The sequence below is a fragment of the Esox lucius genome, chromosome 12 (assembly GCF_011004845.1).
Source record: "Esox lucius isolate fEsoLuc1 chromosome 12, fEsoLuc1.pri, whole genome shotgun sequence".
Taxonomy (NCBI): domain Eukaryota; kingdom Metazoa; phylum Chordata; class Actinopteri; order Esociformes; family Esocidae; genus Esox; species Esox lucius.
The window spans coordinates 18875696-18895574 of NC_047580.1; the positions used below are offsets into that span (position 1 = coordinate 18875696).

The 19879-nt window shown below is 38.7% G+C and overlaps 2 protein-coding genes across 6 annotated transcripts in view; one reads left to right on the forward strand and one right to left on the reverse strand.

Moving 5' to 3' along the window:
* Nucleotides 1–392: 392 nt before the first annotated feature.
* ttll9 (tubulin tyrosine ligase-like family, member 9) lies at nt 393–13514 on the reverse strand. Of its 2 annotated transcripts, XM_010891802.4 has the most exons (14): nt 13427–13514; nt 13094–13143; nt 11895–11987; nt 11076–11187; nt 10476–10661; nt 9478–9546; nt 8484–8574; nt 8340–8380; nt 8046–8133; nt 7362–7420; nt 6555–6751; nt 3842–3955; nt 2754–2875; nt 393–520 (listed from the first exon to the last, which is right to left on the reverse strand). In XM_010891802.4, the coding sequence occupies exons 1-14, from the start codon at nt 13454–13456 to the stop codon at nt 450–452; spliced, it is 1323 nt and encodes a 440-aa protein (XP_010890104.3). In that variant the 5' UTR covers nt 13457–13514; the 3' UTR covers nt 393–449. The 2 variants fall into 2 exon arrangements, with proteins under 2 accessions (XP_010890104.3, XP_019907512.2); XM_020051953.2 differs by lacking the exon at nt 11076–11187 and having other exon boundaries at nt 10476–10557.
* Nucleotides 13515–16162: 2648 nt separating this feature from the next.
* Nucleotides 16163–19879, forward strand: part of si:dkey-178k16.1 (protein 4.1) — a 54229-nt gene continuing 50512 nt past the window's right edge. For all 4 annotated transcript variants that reach the window (XM_020051413.2, XM_010891798.3, XM_010891799.3 and 1 more), the window contains exon 1: nt 16163–16404. The gene's annotated coding sequence lies outside the window, so the exon portion shown is untranslated. The remainder of the gene's footprint in view (nt 16405–19879) is intronic.

The following is a 19879-nucleotide window of genomic DNA, read 5'->3' on the forward strand; positions in this document are numbered from 1 at the left end:
ACGGAACAAACACTCCCATTTGCCTGCAAGTTATTCAGTATGTCTGCATTTGAATGGCTATCGATTTCTTGTACTTTATCTTTATCAATTGATTCGCTGAAATGCTATATACATGTAACAGTGTTGCTGTGTTAAATTGCACTTTATTTATTCAAAGTCAATGTAAAGTATCAAAGCCATAGATCAGGGAGTAGAGTTGTAAACATTCTCACATGCACGCATAAAGATTGCTTGAATGCAGTTGTTTGTAAGACATAGAAATAAATATGTTTTGCATTAATTCAATAAGGGAAATCATTGAGTGATAGTGTGACATCATATTTGAACAGACATGTTGTAGGAAAAAAACATGGAACAATAACATATGGATGGCAACTCGGTGTTGACAAGTATACTGGGTTCACATGTAGGCTGAATTCATGAAATAAAATCCACATTTTGTGTGTGTATCATATCCTCTTCTGGCCTGGAATAGGTTTTAGAAGCTGACAAAGTTGCTTCTTTCTGTCGTTTACACACCCTGTTTTGAAAATAAGTCATTAACACAACCAGATGATAAACTCTTTACAAGGTTAGAAATAAAACACATTCAATTACAAAAAAAGGCAGGTGCAGGATGGTCAAAGATCAAAATATGCTTCCCCTAAGCATAATCTGCCAAGCCCGTCCAATCCTTATCACACTACTTGATCAACCTGGAAGCCCTAGCTGTTACACATGGGCTGAGGTAACACATTAATTGAGTTTGCAGGTGCCCAACCTTAACACAAGGAGTCGCTAGAGTGCAACATGACAAGGCAAACTATTCCAACCCCCCAGGCAGCACAAGTGTCAATTTGTGCCACCCCATGATAGACCCTTGGACTTGAAAGTGTGATAACACCATGTAACACTTTTACTTTTGTGTTCCTGGGTAGTAAGTGTTATTTCCTAATTGCTTATGCCTCAGAAGTATAGAAAATTGCTATTATTCCCCACAAACTTTGCTTTTGTAATCAGGACAGTGATATTTTGAAATGTATATATTTTAATATATATAAAATTATATTTAAAAAATATTTTCCAGAACATTTCAGATAGATTCAGTGCTGAGTAAACTTGGAGTATCTTCTAGAACTTTCCAGTAATATAAATAGTAGTATAAATACAGGATTGCAACAGCATCAGGACCTTGCTGGAAGTAATGAATTATGATGAGTACAGCTGGGAGGTCATACAAGACAGTGTCTTAGTCTTACTAAAACGTTTTAGTTAGAAATTTAGGCTATTATGGTCTAATTAAAATAATTCTAAATTATTTTAGACAAAAAACAACATTAATATCCACGTAGGCCTTACACATTTAGGAGTGTATGCGCAAGTAGACGCTGAGGTGACCCCAGCGAGCATCATGGGAGACCAGCAGTGCAGTAGGCTACTAGACTAACCAGTGCAACACCTTCAGCAGCTAATGCCATACGCCGGTGCTGCCACACTAGCTCAACACAATGAAACAGAGCTACCTGTTTAATCTCCGTAAAAAAGCTGGCATTGATGATGTCAGCGGAGGTGGATTTTTCTCCATCACCCTGCCGTTTGGAAGGGAACTTACAGAGACTTTGGAGTCAAATTAAACAATTACATTATTTAATGATACGCCACGCTGTCTCGACCCTTTAAGATGTCAACTTCCACAGGTAGGCTGTCCCAGAAACGTTTCATGTAAATGTCATTTGGGGTATGCTGTGTAGATTCTTGCTTAGTTATCTATTCTAATCTATTGTAGGCCTATTTTTTATGTGATAAGCCTACGTAAAGAATGATTGCACTTTGATGCTTAAAATAACAACAACAATAAAGAATGTATTGTAGAGATAATTCGATGTGGCACACCAAGTTTTTCAGAGGCACACCCACAATCTTTTTTCTGGCTACACTACTGCTTCAAAATGGTGGCATTCCTGATGGGTCTCCAAGGCAGTTTCCCTGCTGTTTTTGCCTTTGGGACAGCAGGGACACCAAGGCACACAACCACACGTGGGACTGGCCACAGCAGACTGAGTTCTCTGTGGGGAGGAACAATGTCAAGTGGGAGCCACTGGTGGCACCACTCCACATCAAATTGGGCCTTATGAAACAATTTGTCAGAGCTCTAGATAAGAAGTCGGCAGTACCTTCAAGTACCTTCAAGACTTGTTCCCCAAGCTGTCTGAGGCAAAGGTCAAAGCTGGTGTCTTCATTGGACTACAGATAAAGAAAGTCATGCAGTACAATGAACTCCCCAAGAAGCTCACTAGTAAGAAGAAAATGGTTTGGAACAGCTTTGTTAAAGTGGTTTGGGGCTTCCTGGGAAATCACAAGGCTATGTGAAGAAAGGACCAAGGACAGTATAATGAGAACATGATGGAAGACTACATTTGGGGGCTGATTCGTGAAAGTGATTTACAGTATAATCGTAAATCTTAAAAAACGACTCTTCTAAATCTTTTGTAGTCATTTTTGAATTACTTTAGTATAAATACATGTTAATTTGGATTAATATGTTTTTTTTTCTGACTTTATTTGAATGAAAAGACACAGATTCACCCATTTTCTCATTGGAAATAGGTACATTTCAAAAATATCACCGTCCTGGTCACAAAAGCAAAGTTTGTGGGGAATAATAGCCATTTTCTATACTTTTTAGGCATAAGCAATAATGAAACACTTACTACCCAGGAACAAAAAGTAAGTTACATTGTGTAACTGACAGTAACAGTTCATGCCAGACTTACCAAGGTGTGTGTTTGCAGAGAGACAGGAGCTGCCCAGTGTCTCCAGGTCGACATCTCTGTAGACAGGTCCATCGTTCCACATAAGGTCATAGCCACCAACCCTTTTCTCTTTGCCAATCAATCTACAGAGAGCAACAAAAGTAAGTGTGAATATAAAACAATTCAAAAATGAAAGAATATTTGAATTGACATTTTTATGACACTTAAAGGTTAACCATTTATGTCAGGGTGTTGAATACCAATGGTTTGCCAGTGCTTTGATAAGATATTGTGTAAAAAAATGAAGAAGATGAATTTATCTGCAATGTACATGCATACAGCTCCGGAAAGACTGGAGTGGTCTCTTCATTTTTTCCTGAGCTGTATTTCTCTGCTTGGTAGCAAGACATTTTTAAAGACATTTTTTCAAAAAATATATTTCATGGCAACATTCCATGCAAACATTTCAAACATGAACCCTAACCCTTAATCTAGAAATCAGGATATCACTGTACTTGGTCCAAAACATAATCTAAGACCTCTACCTAAACCCATTTATGCATAAGTGCATAGATCATTAAGCTGAAAAAGCACTGAGGACTAACGTTGGATGGTCAGTTATCAAGGTCACATCACATTGACAAGGATGGGGAAAAGTTTTTCAGAAAAGTCCTAACCACCTGTTTAATACATTTGCATACATAAACATACTTACTTCTCCCAATATCTTTTCAGAAAGTTAGTATCTAAGAATATTAGAACTGTTAGATTAATTTGCAGTGTAAACTTGCATAAACAGCCCACTCAAGCCACCACCTTCCAGGGTAGTGGATGCTACTTGTTTTCGAAAGAAACAACATTTTTGTGAGGCTCAAACAAGAAAGCAATAACTGTTTCCAAAATAAATGCGTGGATTTTAGAGTGGATATTACTGTAGAGTAATATAATCCACTCATAATGGTCATGTTTTTATTGACATGTTTGGCTTTTGAGAGAAATGTGTTGCTTGTGGTTATTAAGAAAACAATAACTAATTTGGAAAAAAAACATTTTACGCCAGTAAAGTGAACATAGAAAAATGGCAGAAGTATCCTTGCCCTACTCCTTACCTTCCTTCCATGTCCACAATGTGCAATGTGTCTTCCAGTAGATGACACTTCATCTCGTAGTCCTCCTGGCTGCTGGCAGTGAGAGAGGGAGATGCATTAACCTCTATCAGCCACCTGTGGTGAAACACAAATTCAGAACAGGTAAATGAGACACAATTGTTTGTACCAGTCTTATAACAATAGTTCTGTTTTGTGAAAATTCACCAAAATGTGTACAGATGTAGGTATGGCGGCTGAACATAAATAGGTATGGTTGAAATAAATAACCTAATGGGATGTATTCACTGCATGGTTGCCTAGCAACAGCATGTTGAAACATTTGAACACAGCCCCACCATCCCATATCACCCAAAATGTTGAAACTTCTCACGAAGGCCCTATTCCTCATGGGTAAAACATTTTCCTCTGGGACCCATAAAGTCCACTATCTTGGATTATCCGGCATTTTGTATTTTGTGAAAAGCCTTAAAAAATCTACTCAAGAAATGTTGGTTCGATTGACTTTTGGGTTGGTATGCATATGGTATGAGATCAGATACTTGATCTCCATGACATTAACATGTTTTCTCCAAGTGCAGAAAACGGAATCCTGTACCAATGACACATTATGGATCAATTGCATTGTACTGTCCTGTGTAATGTGCCATTGTATTTTTCTCCAGATTTCCTGTTTCACTGCTTGTTGCTGCATAGGCTGGAACCCACGAATCGCTGCTTGCAGCTATTGTATTTTTGGCTCTGTATTGCTGCACTTTGCATTTTAAATAATACAAGGAAAATGGGGTGTAAGTGAAGATTGTCACCTTTCATTGAACGACATTCTGATTAAAATCAGATGAACAATAAAGAAGTAAACTGGTTAAACAGAAGCTAAATAAAAAGAAATTAGAGCAAGGTTTGTAAATAGTCCCTCCAATTTATGGTACTTTAAGTACTTGGACAGCTGTTTAGTTTTGGGCGGTTTTGTTTGTTTGCATTGTTAGTGTATGCATAAGAGAGCTGACAATGTCTACATTCTAGACTAGGTTTGGAGGCTGCTGCTAGTTTCTGAAATGACAGCATTTGGGTATAATAAACGTCTGTATATTAGACACGGATGAAATTAAATATGTCACTCTTGTCCAGGCCTGGACTCTACACAGACTGATGTGTGGTAGCCAGAGTTACAGTAGGCCTATAGACCATCTCCCCCTGAGTTGCAGACTAACAACCACAACAACTCAGCAGTTGTACATCTTCACATCATCCAATTGTCTCCTACTTCCTCCACTTTGTACTGTATGATGTACTGCAAATGTGTATACACCTCTTAATTTTTTTCCAGTGCTGTATAGTTCATATTAAATAATAAGATCAAATATAATATACACTGATCAGCCATAACATTATTACCACTATCAGGTGAAGGGAATAACTCTGATAATCTCATTATCATGGCACCTGTCAGTGATATATTAGGCAGCAAGTGAACATTGTGTCCTCAAAGTTGATGTGTTAGAAGCAGGAAAAATGGGGAAGCATAAGGATCTGAGCGACTTTGACAAGGGCCAAATTGTAATGGCCAAAAAGACTGGGTCAGAGGATCTCCAAAACTGCAGCACTTGTGGGGTGTTCCTGGTCTGTAGTGGTCAGTACCTATCAAAAGTGGCCAAGGCTCATTGATGCATGTGGGGAGCGAAGGCTGGCCCGTGTGGTCCGATCCAACAGACGAGCTACTGTAGCTCAAATTGCTGAAAAAGTTAATGCTGGTACTGATAGAAAGGTGTCAGAACACACAGTGAATCGCTGTTTGTTGCGTATGGGGCTGTGTAGCTGCAGACCAGTCAGGGTGCCCATGCTGACCCCTGTACTGCCGAAAGCACCTACAATGGGCACGTGAGCATCAGAAATGGACCACGGAGCAATGGAAGAAGGTGGCCTGATCTGAAGAATCACATTTTCTTTTACATCACGTGGATGGCCAGGTGCGTGTGTGTCGCTTACCTGGAGATCACATGGCACCAGGATGCACTATGGGAAGAAGGCAAGCTGGCGAAGGCAGTGTGATGAGACATTTAGGTAATGTTCTGCTGGGAAACCTTGGGTCCTGCTATTAATGTGGATGTTACTTTGACACATACCACCTACCTGAGCATTGTAGCAGACCATGTGCACCCTTTCATGGCAACGGTATTCCCTGATGGCATTGGCCTCTTTTAGCAGCATAATGCGCCCTGCCACAAAGCAAAAATGGTTCAGGAATGGTTTGAGGAACACAACAACAGGTTCTAGGTGTTGACTTGGCCTCCAAATTCCCCAGATCTCAATCCAATTAAGCATCTGTAGGATGTGCTGGACAAACAGGTCCGATCCATGGAGGCCCCACCTCACAACTTGCAGGACTTGCAGTATCTGCAGCTAATGTCTTGGTGCCAGATACTACAGCACATCTTCAGAGGTCTAGTGGAGTCCATGCCTCGACGGGTCAGGGCTGTTTTGGGGGAAAAAGGGACCCTACACAATATTAGGTAGGTGGTCATAATGTTATGGCTTATCAGTGTATAATCCAATTTGTACAATATATTAACAATTTGTTTTGCCTATGAGTGCAACTATAACTTCACTGCAATACAATATCACTAAACTGCAGATTCATAATTCATACTGATTAACGCTTTGTATTACAAATGCAGTCAGTTGGAGGGGAACGAGGAAGGAGGTGTGCGTGTCTCACGGTTTGAGGTCCTGATCCAGTAGGATGTCATAGCCATAGAGCTCAAAGCAGTGTTTGTCGTTGATGATCACTTTTTGCACACTTTGCAGGCTACGGACAAATATGTTGTCAATGTCTTTAAACAGTGCCTCCACAGTCTTTGTGCCATGTCTCGCAGTCAGGTATCTCCGAAGCTGCTGCATCTGCCATTTACAGCCCTACCCATGCAAAGGGGAATAGAGAAACATGCATGGTCAAGTACTTTAGTTTTTTAATTGCATTTAGTAGTAGACTTAAAGAAAACATACAGTCAATGTACACACAGTGGCCACTTTACGGCTGTACCCCATCCTCTTCTAGTTTTGATGTGTTGTGCATTCACAGGTACGCCTATGCACACCAATGCTAAACAGTGGTTATTTGAGTATGTGTGGCCTTTCTGTCAGCTTGAACAGGTCTGGCCATTCTCCTCTGACTTCTCTTTAACAAGATATTTCTGCCCACCGAACTGCTGCTCACTGGGATGTTTTTGTTTATCGTACCAATCTCTGTAAATTCTAGTGACTGTAGTATGTGGAAATCCCACGTCAGCTGTTTCTGATATACTGGAACCACCAGATCTGACACCAACAATCATGCCATGGTCAAGGTTTCTTAGATTTAATGTTTTCCCCATTCTAATGTTTGGGCCAACAACAACTAAACCTGTTGAATATGCCAGCACGCTATATATTTTCAGTTACACCCATATTAATATGCAGGTGTCCCTAATAAAGTGGCCACTGAATGTACTATTAGGATTGTAGGTTTGTAAGGAATTCTACACACCTTTTCTGGGTCATAGTCTGGTGCAGTTTTTTGCACTGCCACATTGGTGAGATGGACATCTTAGGAGAGGCATTAACGAAACATCTTACAATATGAAATAAACATATCAAAATAACTATCTGTTTCTGTTAAATAACTAGCAAGGTGTAATGTTATAATTTCAATACTCCTAATTTATAAGAAGTTTTCATTGATGGCGGTGTTTGGATCCAGTCTGTTTAAACAATGCACAAGCAGATTAGCTACTTAACTGCAATAGTAACGTTAGCTTTCGATTGGGACAACAGGGCTTATTGGCTAGCTTGCATAGTTAATTATCTTTCTTACCAATGTATCTAACGCATTACTTTATTTATTTCCCAAGTAAACATAGTCATTAGATTACTAAATCATTTCTAAAATAATCTGAATGACAGCTGTTTCTGGTATTTGTTTTCAGGCTGGTTCTATAATATTTTATTCAATGCAGTAGTCTCATTTGATGTATAGATGTGTTATTTAATGCATCAAATAGCGTTTCTTAAAATAACAGTATGTGTCATATAAGCTTTTAATTTGTCTGTTCAAATAACAAAAATCGATTATAGTACTGTATGTATGTATCATTGTTTGGCAGCGAAACTGTGCACAGATAAGGGATCCAACACAATAACTCAGCTTACTGGGCTGTGATAAAAAGGATACAATGGTCATCAATGCTGTTGAGAGAGAATCGTGTGCTGGAGAATCGGGCAAAACCATCTCGATATAACCATGTCCTCAATGGGATATACTAGGACAAACACAGAAATAGATTCCAGTTAACAGTGTTCAGTTTATATATTTGACAGTATTGCTTCCTTATCAATTGAAATGCCCTTATAAGTAAAATTCTAAGTATTTTAATCCTCCAGTTTTACCAGTAATAATCTACCAAAATAGTAAGATTTCATGACTTTGATTATTATTCATTTAGTGATTGAGAAGATCTAAACTTACTGATGTAACCAACACATAAACCCTCAAGTCAAATTTTCTCCCTAAGAAAATAATAGTCAGAAAAATGTTATGAGTAAGTCATTTTAATGCAGTAATAATGTACTAATTTATTTAAACAATCTATTATTTAAAACAAATACACACCACTAATAAGATATGGATTTTCAATGTAGCGCTGTGCAACATAGCTCTCGACTTGAGTCTCATCTCTCTGTTCCTCTGAGCGACTCCCATCCTGTAAAATACATATACAAACATAAATCCACACATAAACCGTGAGTGTGTGACTGTCTTTTTTCAAATGTCTTTAACAGATATGTAGTGTTTACATGATTTATCGTAGTCAATTCTACTACTCCAATCTTTATAGCATGTTTTAAATGTCAACAGTCATGACTTGAAAACATTTTTTTCGAAAGGATATCTATCTTTCAAAACATACCTTTCACACCAGAGAAAGTTATACTTACTATAGAAGTGCCTGCAGGCGTCAAACAACACTTCTTCCCAGTTAGTTTACACAGCAGTGTTCAGTGCATTCTAGATATAGTGGCTCTTAAAGGGTTTCACCCCCCTAGGAGTTTTCCACATTATTGTTACAACATTGAACCAAAATGGATTTGAACAGGAGTTATTTTTCCTGTCACAATAAAATGACATACATTTTGTAGACAAATAAAAATGTTACTTGGACTTGTACCCTTTACTGCAATAGTCATTCCAGTTGTTTTAGCTAATTCCAGGGTTGGTTGAGCTTGTCTTTGTGAGAATTCTGAATGCTTGCAATGAAATTCTGCTTTGGTTGAATACTACTAATATTCATCAAAGCAGGGTATCCCAGTAGGAAGTTTGTAGGGAACAGGTCAGTTAGATTCTAGAAAAACTACTGGGCTTTCATAACCACACTCTGAGCATATATTAGTGTTGAGTATATTAGGGTTTCATCAGTTACATAAAAAAATATATAGACAATATAAACTTGACATTTCAGTAGCAGATGAGTCATGGAATTGTCTCTGTCACAAGTAAACACAAGGTGGTTACTGTAGAACTGAATGGAAATACCAAAGCACACTGGGAAAATTTGATTAAAAGGCACGGTTTAGAGGAGGTGTGGCTTACCACATGGCGTTGTTACCTTTTTCCAGTCAGTGATGTCTTTTAGTTTTCGAAATAGGAAAATACCTTTCCCTTGAGATCTTGCAACCTGGACCAAGATTGACAGAGGGAGACTGATTTCAGATTTCAAAATTGGACATTTAAAAGAATGTTTGGTCTCCACACCTTGCTATTATTTTGAACAATGTATTATTTTAAATTGTTTATATAAAAGACATAATGAAGAAATGACATGGACACATGAATTGACAACACAAAACTAGTATTTGGTTGCATAGCCTTGTATAGCCAAGATAACTGGAAATGTACTACACGTGATATACACTCGATTGCCAGTTTAATAGGTTTTACCTTGTACATTTTTACTCTTATTCTTTTACCTTATTTAATCTCTTACAGAAACTAAGTGACACAAAGAGACACCCTACTACATATGTTTGTATTCATTAGGAATGCACCGATATAACCACCAGCAATCGGCATCAACCGGTTACAGGCAAAAAACTAATTAGAATCACTATTGGTAATTACACCGGCCGATGGTGTTAGAAGAATATTGTCTACTGGTATTGTCCAATAATTTTCTCATTGGTGCATCCATAATGGAATTCAAATGAATCCTTGGCTTGCAGCACCTTTCTAATGTTGTGCTCCCAGAGCATAACGCACTGAGTTACCTACAAGTTTTCTATGCTCAAAATACTGTTGCTACTTCAAACAATGTAGTCTTACTGCAAAGTTTATCCAATGGTCCAAAAACTGTCTCTGTTGAGGGATATGGTTCTCTTAATTTTCTAAAAAAAAATAATGAAGTTTACAAAAACGGAATTGGTTCCAAAAACAACGTGTGGAAACACAAAAACTGAATTGGTTCTGCACTTCTGACAATGTAGTAACAATGTGTGGAAACAAACAATAACATGTAACATGTTTGGAAAAGTATTTGAAATTATATCAACATGGAATAAACAATAAATACATTAAAAAAACATCTGCAGTCCTCTCTGGTCCTCTCACCGGTTTCATGATCCAGGTGCTGCCCGGGCTCCGTTTGAACTCTTCCACAAAGAGGTGGTATTCACTGGGCAGTTCAAATGTTCTGGGAAAAAAGTCACATTTTGCCGCTTCAATGCGGCCAGCTTCCCTCTCAAGTGTTTTGCGGTACCTCTTCAGGTTTTTCACCATTAGGTTCTTGCGCGTTAGCTGCATCATCAAGCAAATTAAGATAATGATATAGTAAGACACACAGTAACACCACTGTTGGGACCCTAATCATGCATCATAAAAACCTACATAACAGCCTACATAAAATATAACAAAATCCTCCATATGCAGGTGTTGATTTGTAACTGGTCTGTCAGGGCTGAGACCTGGCACCTGTGGTCCAACAAGAGCCAGGAGGGGCAGAGGACCAGCTTATGCTTACAACTATCTGATGGAAGTTCATACCAAATTTGTACATATGATCGAAACAGATAATAAAGGCTTTATGAATGCATACAGTACATAGCGTGGCCCAGATTTGTACATAAGATAGAAACAGATATAAAGGCTTTATGAATGCATACAGTACATAGTGTGGCCCAGAGAAATTAATCTGTAATTTTACCAACTGACCTCATAATGATTGCGAAAGTGGCTTATCCTCACATGTTCTTCCATATAGGAGTGGTCAAAATTCTCTCTCAGCCATCCAACATCACACCAGTTAAAATCCCATTCTCCATCACTGTGCTCACAGATAAAAAATAAATAAACATCACTCTCTCTGGATACAATAGCCACCAAAACCTAGCCAAACTGCAAAAGACCTATATCACAAATACATTTGAATATCCTTTTTGGTACTGCAACAATTATTTTGATTCAAAATCCAATTTTCCCTAACCACCTTCCTTTAACCCTACATTTAATCCCATACCCAAACCCTAAACCCAATCCTGATTGTAATTTATTTACCCTAAACCTACTCACCTACTCACTACTCACCCCTCAAAGTAGAGTTTTCCTGTTTTTTGTATCCTTGTAAATGATTTTGGTCCTCACCAGACCAGTACAAGTACACAAAAGATACACACACAGACACGTGTTTGTCTTTCTAACCCTAAAACCTAACCCAGAAAGCATGTTTTCAATTCCCTAGCCCTAAACCTTACCCTAACCATAATAACTTCTATGTCTAAACATAACGTAGCCCTAACCATAAATGTTAATGCCTAATTATTGTTTTTGCCCTAAAACTTGAAAGTACATTAGGAACATTTCGATGCAATTTGTGATCCGGGGCGATTCATAAAATATCTGGGGCTATAGCCCAAGACGCCAAGGCCTAATGACACCACTGCCAGAACGTATACACAAAGATGTGGGACACAAACACAGCTTTTTTTTTCAGACAGATTGTGGCTCATTAGGTCATCACATTTCATAACTCACTCTTTGACCTCAATCCAGCCTGGTCTTTGTCGCAAGACATCCTGAATGGTGTTTGTGAGGCCACATTTGTAGCGTACACAGCTCCTTCCCTCTCTGTGGGGTTAGAAAGTGGTTTGTTGGTTTCTTTCTTTGCCAGGCTTTGTCACAAAAGTTACAAAACCTCACAATAGATATCTCCAAAGATTTTATTTAAAAACAATACATTTAATACATCTTCTTAATGTATACAGCTCCGGGGAAAAATTAAGAGACCACTGCACCTTTTTCTTTCCTTTCCAAAAAAGTTGAAAAGGAAGGTTTTGAGTCAGGAACAGAAGGGTTAAAATAAAGAGACCACTGCAAATTGAACACTTCTGTTCGTCACTCAAAACTTTCCTTTTCAAATTTTTTGGAAAGGAAAGAAAAAGGTGCAGTGGTCTCTTAATTTTTTCCCAACAGCACTTTTCCTAATAAACGGCACTAGCTATTAACTAATGAGACAATATGAACTTCCAAGAATTGTATATTACTCTGTGTTGCATTGGGAGTTAATGAGGGTGTAGAAAATATAGTTTTGCTGGATGTAGCACACAGTGCCCCATGATATAACATTAGATTTGGAACATTACAAACTCTCCTGAGTATTTCGTACAATACATTTACTGCGACACTGAATAGTCTTTCCGCAAAAAGTATCTATTGTACATAACAATGGGTGGGGGTGGGGGTTGGATTTATATCCCAACAATAATAACATCAAAATAGGCATTATTCATATTAGAAATCTTTAGCAGCGGCAATTAATGAATAGGATCACAATTTAGCAGCTGTCATTATAATAAGTGAGAAACACTGCATATTGCTACATTTTCTTTGATTTGTAATCCTATTCAATAATCATAAAGCATGATTACATTTCATGAGTTTTTCTGTCATGTCATGTAGTGAAAATTTCATTCAGCATTACAGTCCAATGTAGAATTTGAACAAAAATGATGAATTAGTGTAATTAAAACCCAAAATATTTAACTCTGATATACATTTGCAAAAGTGTGTCGTATAAAACAATGTCTTAAAAGGATACTTTGGGATTTAAAGATTTAGGGTAGTTCCTATTTACCTACAATAAGACACATTAATACATATATTTATTTAGAGGACAATAATGGCTAGTATTGTACTGTAGCTACTAACAACCATACAGAATTTGTATAACTCACCCATCTCTTCTTTTTTGATAACCATAGGGACCCTTGTATCCAACAGAAGTCTAGTAAAACGATGAATGAGTTTAGCTAGCTAGCCATTCACAACCGCTTGAACAAGTAACAGGTTGATAAATTGATTCAAAATAAAACAATAGCTGAACACTCCAGCAGCTCCTACAGTGTAGCAAGCACGCCTAGTACAGTACTGTTTAGCTGAAGCAACCTTATGCCTTGAAGCAATAGTGACCCGAACTAAAGCTTTCAGTGACAGCAATGTAACAGAACACAGTTTTAAATGTGCAAAAGTTGCCTACACGGTATTTTCATTTAATTTAAGCTTCCTACCTTATTCTTTGCCATGTTTCGTGGTAACATTCACTACATATTACCAAGGCTCAGTTAGCTAGTTGTCTTGTAGTTAGGTCAACACGTGTTGTCAAGGCAACCTCATTCCAAAGCTGCGAAATCAAACTTTATTAACAATTCCTCTAATTACAATGAATTTCCCAGGCATGCACGGACACCCGAGAGCACACACAAGCACATACAAATATTGTAACATTCATGTTTATATGCTCCTACAAATACGATAAAAAAGCATTACATAAATATTTCCAGTCTAAAAGGTGATTAAGCAAAATGTGTGACGGTACATTCGCCTGTGGCTGTTCAGTGCTGTGCGCCTTGCCAATAGCCAGGCTGTTATAAAGACTTATCTGTAATGGAGATGGGGCCGTGTTTGCAATAACCGCAAAACATATCCGTGTGTGCGTGCGTGCGCGTTCGCTAAATGTATATTTGTCAACTGAAGGCACACCATATGCGTTTATTTGTACTGTACAAGTGTTGACCCAGTTCCCACAAAGATAATAAACCCGAAAAATCTGTACAGATTCTTTAACAGGTCTTCTCTATAAACATTTTACTTTTCTAGATTAGGGGTTAGGTTTAGGGCAGTAGCGTCGTTAGGCCTGGGTGTTCGGGGCTATAGCTTTTATTGATAAACCCGGATCTCAAATTGACCAAAAAATAAATACAAAATAGTCCCTGATCTATTCATCTATAATTCCGATCACGCATTATGTAAATGTGGCGTCTAAGCCGCTAGCATGTACATCGAAATGTTCCTCATGTACATTCAAAGCCCTGCACATTACATTTTATACACATCTGGTATTTTATACCCCAAAGTTTCAGAGTTGGAAACATTCCTAACATCAAAATGTATTCAAAGGTCGCCCTCTGCTGATGATTTGCAGAATGTGGAATAGTAGAAATAAAAAGAGGGCTGTGATCAGAGCAGAGGACCAACTGGGGGCCACACCAAATACTTCTATGGAAACAGCCCAAATGCTATCCATGCTGGAACTAAAGCGATTACTGCATAAATGATACAGAGAAGAACTCTTTATATTGACAATATATTGACAGAGAAAAAATACACATCAAATACGCTATGTTTTGAATATACATATATTTTTGCTGGTTAAGTTGACTGAAACCATTATGATTTAAGAAGGAAATAGGCTAACGATAGTTGGCACTTTTTAGAAGTGCACTGTAATGGTGCTGAACTGACTATTCAAATTGTTAACACACAGCTTGACATCCATCAATACCACACAAAATGTGCAAACCGTTCTAAATTGAGCCATGACTACGTGAAACCTTTTGACCCTTTAGGCCACCCAAGCTAATCAATATATTTTTTGTCCATCAATCAACACACAATACTCCCTAATGACAAATTGAAAACACATTTGTAAAATAGGCTTTGACTAAGCCACTCAAGGACATTCAAAGACTTGCATCTAAGCCACTCCAGCATTGTCGCTGTGGTGCTTAAGGACGAATCTGCGACCCAGTCTGAAAGTCTGGGCAGTCTGGATGTTGTTTTCTCTCTGTATTTTGCTTGGTTCATCTGTCCCTAAATCCTGACCAGTCCACCAGTCCCTGATGCTAAGAAGCATATTTTTTATGTGAAAATACTGTATGTCTGTAGAATGTTAAACATCCATTTTTTATTCTAAACAGCAGATGTCACTATTGAGTAAATATGTTTTCCAGCGTTTCAAAAAGACTTGACTAAAATGTTTCTATCCAAGGGGTGCATGTTTTTGTTTTTGCCCGAGCACTCACACACCTGATAAAGACCTGATGATAGGCTGATCACTCAAGTGTGTAAGTGGTAGGGCAACATTTAAAACAGGTGTGTGAGTCCTAGGTCAAAAACTAAAAATGTGCACCGTTTTGGGTCCCAAGGACCAGGATTGGGAAACACTCTTGGTGCTTAGGAAAGCATCGTTCTTCCCATAAGGTTTCCGTCTAGACACTTCACCATAATGAGGGAATGATGCAGGAACTGTTGTCCTTCTGGCAGTTCTTCCATCTCTGCAGAGAAACTCTGAAGCTCTGTCAGAGTGACCATTGGGTTCTTGGTTACTTCCCTGAGCAAGGCCCTTCATGTCCAATTACTTATTTTGGGGCTTGAATACTTTCCAAAGGTGCTGTGTATATATGGAAGTTATCACAATGGAGTTAATTGGAAGTCATACTGGTGTGTTTTCTTATGTTTGGGCTGCAGCTTCCAAAATAGTAGCCCAAGATATCAGCAGAACGATATCAGCACAACCACACAATCTCTGCAACCTTTTAAGCAATAATCAAAACTTTTCGGTATAGCCTAATGAAGCCTAAATGTTGCCAATACTTTCAAAATGTAAGTATTACAGTCTAAGAAAATGTTGGCATAGTGATGTAAGTAATCGCTCCATGAAATTGATATATGAAGTAGCCTAGTCAGACCCGTTATTTGAGCACATTTGTTTAGCTTTGACTATAGGTTTTATCGCTGGTAAACGTGGGCTGTTAAACTGACAAGTGACCATTGATTTCTTTGTACAGTTAAAATATTTTAGAGGTTTTAATATGATTTGTTTTTTTCTTCTTGAAACCTTCTCGAAGGCGCGAGTGCCATTTCTTACGCAAACTCATCTTTATTCAGCTGTAGGCTATGTGACCGGTATTGTATATCTCATTAAACCAGAAAAGGCTGAAGTGTAGGCTACATTCATCTATTTAGCCGCGAGCAGAAGACACATCACGCGCGTCGACGGACGGGAGTTCCCTTGTAGACCTATCTTGAAAACGCCCCTCTGTCTTTCCTCTGCACCCCTCACGCCTTCCATTCTCCGGGGCTATCTCCCTTGACGGGAAAATAAGCTGCGGGTTGACGTTGGTGTAGCCTAACGCTTTCGTTGGCCTGTGGACTTCGATGGTCCACATTTGGACTGAAGACTGACAGTTGGACCCAACCGGAGCAGGTAGCCTTTATTTAATTGTTCTATGTTCTCTGTCGGGAATATTGCTGTAAATGGGTGGCACAGGTGTAGCCTGAGCATCACTGGCTACTTTACTAGCCTGTGTAGCGTGTGAGCATTGCATGTTTCCGAATTGTAGCCGACACCGGAATGTACTGTTATCCTCGTCTTTGCTTTAAATTCTCGACACCATACTTGAATACCGCCTGCCTATGTTAATGTCACTGCCTGTGTAGTGGTGGGGTAGAAAGGGTGTTGCCAAACGCTTAATCAGTGCAATATTCTCGGTCCGCTGGTGAATACTATTCCAAATTAACATACTTCTTGATGTACAATCGTTTTTAGGTAGGCTCACGTTCTTTTTGGACCCTTGTATTCAGGTGCAACTGCAAGCGTGCCAATTACACTTTCTGACTAAAAACAGCAGACTATATGTAGGCCCATTGAAATAGGAAATTGACCCATGCAATATGAACCCATATTGTAGCTGTGGTGAGTAGCTTACTTTGCTGGTGTGCGTTTTAAATGAATCAAAATGCTTCCCAACCTCTTGACAGGAGAATGAAGCCGCAGTAGCCTATTGGTGCGGGTGTAATCCCGTCCAACAGCCGGCTCTCCTCTGTCGAACATTAGGCTACTGTATGCGCTTGGAGCGGAGTCAAGCACGCATTGAGGGTGGGTTTGGGAGTTTGGAGTCGAAATGGGGAGAGGTTGTCCGGGGGAGCAATCTGAAAATATGCGTTATATAAACCGTTTTCACTATGAACTTTATATGCCAAACTCAGAATAATTTGGTCTTTCCAATAATTATAATACTTTGATATAATGCACATTTCATACTTTTTTGTTGTGTAGCATTGTAGTCCAATCTTTACAATTTAGGTCTGTGGTCGATTGATAGAAATAATGTATAGAAATGATTATGGAGCTGTACATTCTTTTAAAAACTGCCCTTCTCACAACAACAAAAAATGTGCCCCTCTGTCAAATTACAAAATCCCAATGTGGCCCACAAGCCAAAAGGTTTGCTCACCCCTGTTAAAAATCAAGGCAGAAGAAGGAGAGACCCTCATAGTGAATCCTTACCCCCTAATTTATAAACAGTCCTACACTGTAACCAGGCTCCAGCTTACTTGCCAGCAAATCAAGTCCAAGGACAAGGTTAGTATTGAGGTACTTCTGATGCAAGTTGCTTTGACTGGACAGCTGACTGTAATTACATAATCAACCACCTTGTAAAAACTATTTATGGTAATATATCAACTTAAAAAGAAAATTATTCTATTTATTAGTAAGGCCATCCACACCAAGGAGGGCTATTTAATATATAAATAGCTGTAGACTTTAGTGTGCATATGTATAACATGTTGCCAAACATCCACACTAGAAGTCTATTGAACGTTTATCATTCTACAGTGGATTCACTCAATCAACTGATCAATACATATGACAGCTCGCTGTATAGGCCTACATTAATACCATGACCAAACATAGTTCAGTGCTTTCAAGGTGTATTCAGTGACAACTGCTAATAATAACTTACTCCACTGTGCTGAATGTAGCCTACATGTCATGAAACATTATAAGGCTATAACCTTTGAGTTTAATGCAATTCAACACACATTGTTTAGCCTGCACCTCTTTTACGGCATGCCCTTGCCTTGTTGCTTAACTATAGTGCAAGTGATTCCTATAGGCATAATGGTTTTCAATAACTTTTAGCTTAATATTTTGGCTTGCTAAAAAATATTGGGTAGGGTAATAAAAAAACGTTTCTAACTTAGGCCATTGCTGTCTTGACTGCATAATTACACACCTGGCTTCTCTGCTCCCTTTTAAGGATAACCTATTCCTCTATGATCCAGGAAAAGTTAGATTACAAATGCCATTTGGACACTCTTTTATAAGATTTTTCTTTACTAGTTTATTCAAAGGAGAGATTCCAGCTTACTATTGTTGCCTGTTATACAGGTGCTGGTCATAAAATTAGAATATCATCAAAAAGTCGATTTATTTCAGTAATTCCATTCAAAAAGTGAAACTTGTATATTATATTCATTCATTACACACAGACTGATATATTTCAAATGTTTATTTCTTTTAATTGTGATGATTATAACTAACAACTAATGAAAATCCCAAATTCAGAATCTCAGAAAATTAGAATATTACTTAAGACCAATACAAAAAAAAGATTTTTAGAAATGTTGGCCAACTGAAAAGTACGAGCATGTACAGCACTCAATACTTAGTTGGGGCTCCTTTTGCCTGAATTACTTCAGCAAAGTGGCGTGGCATGGAGTCGATCAGTCTGTGGCACTGCTCAGGTGTTATGAGAGCCCAGGTTGCTCTGATAGTGGCCTTCAGCTCTTCTGCATTGTTGGGTCTGGCGTATCGCATCTTCCTCTTCACAATACTCCATAGATTTTCTATAGGGTTAAGGTCAGGCGAGTTTGCTGGCTAATTAAGAACAGGGATACCATGGTCCTTAAACCAGGTACTGGTAGTTTTGGCACTGTGTGCAGGTGCCAAGTCCTGTTGGTAAATGAAATCTGCATCTCCATAAAGTTGGTCAGCAGCAGGAAGCATGAAGTGCTCTAAAACTTCCTGGTAGATGGCTGCGTTGACCTTGGACCTCAGAAAACACAGTGGACCAACACCAGCAGATGACATGGCACCCCAAACCATCACTGACTGTGGTAACTTTACACTGGACTTCAAGCAACGTGGATTCTGTGCCTCTCCTCTCTTCCTCCAGACTCTGGGACCTTGATTTCCAAAGGAAATGCAAAATGTACTTTCATCAGAGAACATAACTCAGCAGCAGTCCAGTCCTTTTTGTCTTTAGCCCAGGCGAGACGCTTCTGACGCTGTGTCTTGTTCAAGAGTGGCTTGACACAAGGAATGCGACAGCTGAAACCCATGTCTTGCATACGTCTGTGCGTGGTGGTTCTTGAAGCACTGAGTCCAGCTGCAGTCCACTCTTTGTGAATCTCCCCCACATTTTTGAATGGGTTTTGTTTCACAATCCTCTCCAGGGTGCGGTTATCCCTATTGCTTGTACACTTTTTTCTACCACATCTTTTCTTTCCCTTCGCCTCTCTATTAATGTGCTTGGACACAGAGCTCTGTGAACAGCCAGCCTCTTTAGCAATGACCTTTTGTGTCTTGCCCTCCTTGTGCAAGGTGTCAATGGTTGTCTTTTGGACAGCTGTCAAGTCAGCAGTCTTCCCCATGATTGTGTTGCCTACAGAACTAGACTGAGAGACCATTTAAAGGCCTTTGCAGGTGTTTTGGGTTAATTAGCTGATTAGAGTGTGGCACCAGGTGTCTTCAATATTGAACATTTTCACAATATTCAAATTTTCTGAGATACTGAATTTGGGGTTTTCATTAGTTGTTAGTTATAATCATCAAAATTAAAAGAAATAAACACTTGAAATATATCAGTCTGTGTGGAATGAATGTATACATTATA

What these genes read in the sequence shown, in the direction of transcription:
- ttll9 (XM_010891802.4), bottom strand. Translation starts at nt 13,456, where the DNA reads ATGTTACCACGAAACATGGCAAAGAATAAG. An exon ending in ACTTTCGCAATCATTATGAG is followed by an intron (nt 10,662 to 11,075) that starts GTCAGTTGGTAA and finishes TTGATGATGCAG; the next exon opens with CTAACGCGCAAGAACCTAAT. An exon ending in GCACCTGGATCATGAAACCG is followed by an intron (nt 9,547 to 10,475) that starts GTGAGAGGACCA and finishes ATCTTGGTCCAG; the next exon opens with GTTGCAAGATCTCAAGGGAA.